This window comes from Hemiscyllium ocellatum, chromosome 16 (assembly GCF_020745735.1).
Source record: "Hemiscyllium ocellatum isolate sHemOce1 chromosome 16, sHemOce1.pat.X.cur, whole genome shotgun sequence".
Classification (NCBI taxonomy): domain Eukaryota; kingdom Metazoa; phylum Chordata; class Chondrichthyes; order Orectolobiformes; family Hemiscylliidae; genus Hemiscyllium; species Hemiscyllium ocellatum.
The window spans coordinates 29190707-29198101 of NC_083416.1; the positions used below are offsets into that span (position 1 = coordinate 29190707).

The 7395-nt window shown below is 45.1% G+C and overlaps 1 protein-coding gene across 1 annotated transcript; it reads right to left on the reverse strand.

The window, feature by feature from the left end:
• Positions 1–3370: 3370 nt before the first annotated feature.
• LOC132823176 (D(1) dopamine receptor-like) lies at positions 3371–7034 on the reverse strand. The gene is made up of 2 exons (XM_060836760.1): positions 6684–7034; positions 3371–6184 (listed from the first exon to the last, which is right to left on the reverse strand). Exon 2 carries the CDS (start codon positions 5611–5613, stop codon positions 4288–4290), a length of 1326 nt encoding a protein of 441 aa, XP_060692743.1. The 5' UTR covers positions 5614–6184; positions 6684–7034; the 3' UTR covers positions 3371–4287.
• Positions 7035–7395: the final 361 nt, after the last annotated feature.

Here is a 7395-nt window from a genome sequence, read left to right on the forward strand (position 1 = left end):
GGGGAGAACGTGCAAACTCCACACAGACAGTCACCTGAGTCAGGAATTGAACCCGGGTCTCAGGCGCTGTGAGGCAGCAGTGCTAACCACTGTGCCATCGTGCCGCCCACAAGTGAAGAAATGAAGTGTTGTTAATAGCAAAGTAAAGGTCAGGACGGATTGAAAATATTGTTGGGATGAGGAAGGGTGAGAGTAATGGAACAGGTAGAGTTGGATGCTCTGCCAAGTTAAGAAGATGATATTTTGAAAGCATATTTTTGGTATGGAAAATGGTGATATCACAACAGATGTAATGGAGACAGAAACTGAAAGGATAGAATAGAGTCTTTAAAGGAAGGGGAGATGTGAAAAAGTGTAAACAAGGGAGCTGTGAGAGTCAGTGAACTTAAAATTCATGTTGGTAGACAGCCTAACTCCAGCTACGGAGATAAAGTAGTTAAGGAAAGGGAAGAAACACAGATGGATCATAAGATGACAAAACTGGGAGTAAAATAAATTATCCAATTCAGGGAGACAACTGGAAGTGAACTAATATAATTATCAATATACCGGAGTTAAGGAGCAAGCTATGTCCAACTGGAACAAATCCATATATCCCACACAATACCAAGCAGAAGCAGGAATCATTTGATTCCTATAGGAATATCTACTATTTGAAGAAAATGAATGGAGTTAGAAGAGCAGTACTACCAGGAGAAGATTGGTATTGATCGACAAGGATTGCTTGGGTCTTTGTCCAAGATAGAAGTACAGTAGTCTACAGACTGCCATGTCAGGGGATGGTTGTATGGGAAATACGGGGTGAAAACAAGATGATCAGGGTCTATAAATTAGAAATGCTAAATCGTAGAACATATTTGAAATGGAGCCTGCTTGAGCTGGAAATCGAAAGGTGGCAGCTGTCTTGCAAATACCTTCTGACAACATGAGGTGTTTGGAAATAATTGATGGATGATCAGAAGGATTGTGAGTCATGATTGGTGTGAAATGTTAGAGTTTCCATTTACACTGTTCATAAAACAACAATGATGCCTCTCTTGTCAGGAGCTTTGAGTACTATGTCAAGGTTCGACCTAAGAGAATGATGAAAGAATATTATCTCAATGCAAATGCGTGGAATAGCATCTCATTATTCAGTAGGCACTCTACAGTCTTGCAACCTCAACAATAAGCTCTGAATATTCCACCCTTGCCATTTACTTGGTCTATTAAACCCATTTAAACCTCCTCTGGCTCCTTTCATCCTTTACTTGTGACATTACCACCCACGTTTGCTCCCAACATCATCCCTAACTTTGTAATATGCCTCGTAATCCTTTGAGATATCTCAATCAAACGTGGAGCTGGAAAGGCACAGCAGGTCAGGCAGCCTCAGAGGAGCAAGAGAATCAATGTTTTGAGTCAGGACCCAAAATGTTGACTTTTCTGCTTCTCTGATGCTACCTGACCTGCTGTGCCTTTTCATCTCCACTTTTTATCGATTCAGACTTCCAGCATCTGCGGGCCTTACTGTGTCCTTCGAGATATCTGTTCTGCTCTATTTCCAAACTCTCGATCATTCCTGATTTAAATCACTCCATCATTGGTGACTATGCCTTCAATTACCAAACGCTCAAACCGTGAAATTCTTTGTTCAACTTCTCTGCTGCTTTTCCTCTCTTTTCTCCTTTAATAACCAACGCTTTGACCAAGTTTCCTCTCATCTGCCATTTTCTTATATGGCTCAATGTAAAATTTTGTTTTTAAATACGTCTGTTATGTGTCTTTGAATGTTTTTTATGACCCAAATCTTCCTTCCAGTCTTCAGATAATTGGAAGTCTCAATGCACTGACTCTACAGGAACTCCTGGAAGTTTAAACGTCCAGAAAACAATTCTCCATCGTTTTGCACATTTAGAGAAATTAATCTTCCTTACCTGGACAGTCATCAAGTAAACATTAGACAACTTAAATGTGTGTCACTTCTGAGTAACAATACGTCTGAATCCCCACCCCAGCCCTAATTTCTCACTGAACAACGGACTCCTCCCGACCCCCTAAAACACCCAACTCTTCAAACACTAGCTGATTCCCTTCTTCCCTCCCAGACTTCCAACTCCATCCTGCCCCACCCTCTCCCATTTGATGCAATGTATTTATCCAAATCCCTGCTGGACTCTTCAATTCCCTCATAAACCAACTGGACTGCTACCAGCCCCAAACACTTGCCTCCTTGGCCCTACAACGCCTCCTGACATAATCTAACTTGTCCTTTCCCCTTCTCAACTCGCCCCCACTACCAAGTTAAGTCATTATTAATAAATGATCACCAACTTCTAAGATTTCACTCAGTTTCTATCTCCACGGATGCTGTCAAACCTACCTATGCTTCAAACTATTACAAAGATGATTTTACAGAGTTTTTGAACATTTCATCTAGTTATGCTTAATCTAGCTTGCAAATTGTGGGATGAATGAATAGAAGCTGTAGTATCCAGCTATTACTTGATGTTTGTATCAGATCCTCCATTGCAATGGTAATTAATGCCTGGAGAGTAGGCATCCTCTCAATCCAATTTCTGTTTTATCCACATGACATATACCCAATCCATACAATAGATTTTGCAAGGTTTTTTGGCTTACTGGCAGTGAAAATTGAAAGCTAATGTGACAGGCCCATACAACAGGATTGTATATTGTTCACCGACAGCCACTAGATTAGCTAACACATTCTGAACACCTGTAAATGAAAACAAATTCCTGGACATTCACTTTAACAGCAGCAACATGATCAGCATCACTGTAAATTATCGAACTGAACATTTAATTACAAGACATTCAGTTGTACATTCACTATCGGTATCTGAATTGCTGGGTCCTTTCACGGAAAAGTCTCAGTCATCAGAAAACCTGAAACCACCAGGTTTTTGGCATCTGATTCATGTTTGCTTCTCATTTCAGCGCAGCATGAAATTAATTGAGAGTTTAGGTTAAAATGACACAGGCACAGAGTGACCTTTTTTAAAATTAGCTAGTTCTGAGGTAAGCAAAGAAGAAAAACCATACATAACATAGTTTCCAAGCTTCCACACTTGTGCACAGTACCGGTCCAAACAGTACACAACGGACAAATTCCATTTACCATTACTGGTTTGTCAATACAAGAAATGAAAGGAAGTGGGCATGAGGGGAGAGAGAAAATATATCAATAACGTAAAGGGGTGCGGGGTGATTAAGACAATTGATTGAAGGGCAATTATTGCCTTTTTGAAAATACACACCAACTACAATTTTCATAAATGATCAGTACATAGAGCAAGAACATATAAAATTGGAACAGGTGTGATAGCATTTCAGCTGAGGCATGAGCACAGAATGTACGACACATGGATATGTGAAGTTAGTTTACTTCTCAACAAACAAGGGACAAACTCTTTACTGCCTGACAATACAACTCACCCACATCTCAGCATGTTGGAATTAATTGAGTTTTTTTGGGGGGGTAGAAATCTAAATACTAGTCACAGCCCCACATTTAGTATATAGCATTACGGGTTATGATGTTCTATCAGTTAATAAATAGTTCTATTTTGAATACAGTTTTCAAACTTTGGAAATCAATAAGCCTTCCCATATCATAGCCAAGGAATCCCATCTTGACTATAGAGCAATTGTATGTATTTTCTGCAGCAGGAAATGTCACATAGTCACTGAAACTTAAAGGAGGTGCCAACAAAGGTAGACCATAACAGATCCCAATTCTGACTGGTTGCTTAGATTGGGGGTGTTCAGTATTGAGTTGAAGAAAGGACTTTCTCAACGTTTGTCATCAATCTTACAATTACGATTTGGGTGCAAATGGAAATTAACAGGTAACAAAAACTTATTAAAACTCCATCTTCTAGTTTAGGTTCTAACGAATGTTTTGCAAATCATCTCAACGGCTGCAACAATACTCCACATTGACTACTTGGCCACATTCACCGATTTCGACTGTGCATGAAGTGGGCTTCTCCTCCAATACAGTCATAGGTAATATTACAAAATAGGACTGATGTTTTGTAGGCTTTGTACTGAATGGGCTTCAATACTGAATATAGCAATGAATGCCATCTAACCAGATTTCTCGCTTAATTTCATTAAATCTCCAATATTAAATAGGGGTAAATGAAGGACTCTGTAATATGTAACTTGAAGTACAAGTAACTACAGTAAGCAGTGTGTTGTTAGTGATGGACAAACCGAATTTAAGAGGTTTGACACCAACTGGCTCTACTACGTTGAAAAGCAGCTTTTATTTCGGCATGGTCAGGTATTGTGTTGGCCGTTTTGGGTAATGGGAATGATCTTTTCCAAGGACACGTCTGTCTCATAGTCCCCATTGCTCGACAGAAGGCTGACCGCCCCGTGCTGGGAGATGGGCGAGAGCTTTGCGCAGCAGTTGCGGTCTGTCGGAGTGTCTGGAGGGCAGGGCACCGAATGGGGGATCAGGTAGACGCTGTTCTCCGCTTTCTCCAGGGTTGGCCCAGGATGGTAGGAGGAGACCCCGTTGTGGATGGTGACCGTCTCCACGGCGTTGCTGGCGCACAGGGCGCCGCAGCCCAGCAGGGTGGAGAAGGCCTTGCGGAAATCCGCGTTGAAGGCGTAGATGATGGGGTTGAGGGAGGAGTTGGCCCAGCCGAACCAGACAAAGACATCGAAGGTGCTGCCGCTGACACAGGGCAGGGGAGGCGGACTGGCGTGGCTCTCACAGAACGGCACCAAGCAGTTGAGGATGAAGAAGGGCAGCCAGCAGCACACGAAGACGCCCATGATCACCGACAGGGTCTTGAGCACTTTGGTCTCTCGCTTGAAGGACAACTTGAAGGAGCTCTCGGGCTGTATGTCCGCAGTGCTGGCGCTGCTCCGGTTACTCTGGCAGTTCTTGGCGTGCACGGCGGCTCTCTCCAGGGCCGAGATTCGCCGGATCTGTTTCTGGGCGATTCGGTAGATGCGGGTGTAGGTGACAATCATAATGGCCACGGGGATGTAGAAGCTGATGAGGGATGAGGAGATGGCGTAGGTCCTGTTGAGGCTGGAGTCGCAGTTGTCTCCTGGGCGCTGGGAGGTGGCATTGCCAAGTAGCCCACTGGGGACCCTCGCCTTATGCCAGTCCAGCTGAACGGGGATGAAGGAGATCAGCAGAGAGAGGCTCCACGCCGCGCTAATCATCACGAAAGCCACTTTGGGCGTCATTTTCCGCTCGTAGCGGAAGGGGCTGGAGATGGCCCAGTATCTGTCCACGCTGATCACGCACAGGTTGAGGATCGAGGCGGTGGAGCACATGATGTCGAAGGCCACCCAGACGTTGCAGAAGGGGCCGAAGGGCCAGAAACCCGCGATCTCGCTCACCGCCTTCCAGGGCATCACCAGCACCGCCACCAAGAGGTCGGAGACGGCCAACGAGATCACAAACAAGTTGGTGACCTTCGTCCGCAGGTGGCGAAAGCGGATGACCGCCACGCAGACCAGGGTGTTGCCCAGCAGCGTGGAGAGGATCAGCAGCGAGAGGAAACAGCCCGTGAGCACTCGGAACGAGGAGTCCTGCTCAGCAGCCAGCGAGCTGCCGTCCATGGTGGTAGTGTTCTGCCTCATTCCCAACACACACGCACACAAACACCGAAAGAGCCCTCGTGTACAGTGTCTACCCCTCCTCCTGTGTCACACTCAGACCTGTTCCCGCTAATCACAGGGGACCCACCGACCACAGGGCAGTCATGGAGAAATCTCGTCTTCCAACCAAAGATAGGGCCTACCTTCAATCCATCTGCACCTGGTCTGAGCTTTGATCAACGTCCTTTCTCCCGAGTTAGGTTTACCTTCACCTCCATGATCGTGCCGCAGTTAAACATCTTTTGCCTCAGGCAGTGTCCCGGGAAACAGTAACTCCCAACATTGCTCCGTCCCTTGTTGCTGATGGGCAAAATTCTATGGCGGCCTTACATTGCATGTTAACAAATGATCAACCCCCTCTAAGTGTCCCTGTTCAGTTGTCTCCCTGGAGTCCCGGAGAGTGTGAAACATCCACTTTACACAAAAGGGGGAAGAGTTTTTTTTTGTGTGGTTTCAACACCTTCTCTGACAAAATATCCCTCAGTCCAGGCTGTCCGTGCCTCCACCGTTATACATTCCGTATATCCGGCACCCCGCCATCCATTTTCCGTTCCTTAGAAATTTAAAGAGATCAGAAATGAAGCAAAAATAATGTCACCATTACATAGCCACACAACTGGTGTGAATGTCATTCCCAAATTATTACGCGTTATTACACACCCAAGTCCCATTTCAGCTGTGATCACTGCTGAGAGGTTAAAATAGCTGAGAGGTACAGAGCATGATGGAAACACTCAGCCGGTCAGGCAGCGTCTGTAGGGGAAGGACACCAGTTCGACGACTGTCCGCCAGAACAGATTTCCAATGTGTGCAGCACTTTGGGTTTTGTTCTCCCGCGAGGAAGTCGTGATTTAAAGTCAATAGTTACACTATTGCCTACCATTCTCCCATAAAATAATGTTCAGCAACTTTCTAGACGCCACGATGCAGGGAGTTTTGAGCGTGTGAGGACGATGCAGTCCGCCCCAGCTCGCAGTTCATGTTGCGATTCCTACATCCCCTCAACTGCACACACTCCACCCTCCGTTCAGCGATCATCTGCAAGTACTCACCGAGGTCGTCCCAATCTCTGTTTGTCAAACAGGCAAGATCGCAAAACCATCTACTTCAGTCCGTTTCGAAACGATCCAACACTTCACCCTTTTATTCTTACGAAAGTGGTGTTGACGGGTGGGTTGAATACTGGTCCTACACTCATTTTAAAACTGTAAAAGACTGTCGTCGCAACATTCACGTCAAAATCGAGAATAAAATTTCCAAAAAATGTGCTGTAGTTTTGTTGCTCTGCACAGTGTTCCGATAACATAAATGTTTATCACAGTTCAGCGGCTGGCTATAGGTGCATGTGTCGTCATTGACAAAATATAGTGCTTCGCAGTAAATCTTCCGAGCTCTGTTACCTCTTTGCTTCTCTCCCCTGTTAATAAATTCCCCCAAATCTCTGATAACTGGATGTGAGCTGGTTGCGCCACCACGTGGATTGCGAACGTTATTATTCGAGAGACGGGAGAGCACCAGCGACTTCTCAAACATGTAGCTGCTACTCGTGGACTGTGCTCGATGATAAAGCTCCACCAACCAACTCGGCAGCGAGGCCAGCAAGTGACAAATGCTCCACGTCGGCCAACGAAAGCAGATGCTTAATTTGCTCACAATTTCAGGTAATTATTTGGGCTACAATTGGAAAGTTCGAATGCAGGCGAATAATTAATAGAGGGCAACGTTTAGCAAACTTTGGAACGTTGTTTCCAAGGGCAAGTTGAT

Excerpts from the sequence above, each read along its gene's own strand:
- LOC132823176 (XM_060836760.1), bottom strand. The coding sequence starts at position 5,613 with ATGAGGCAGAACACTACCACCATGGACGGCAGCTCGCTGGCTGCTGAG.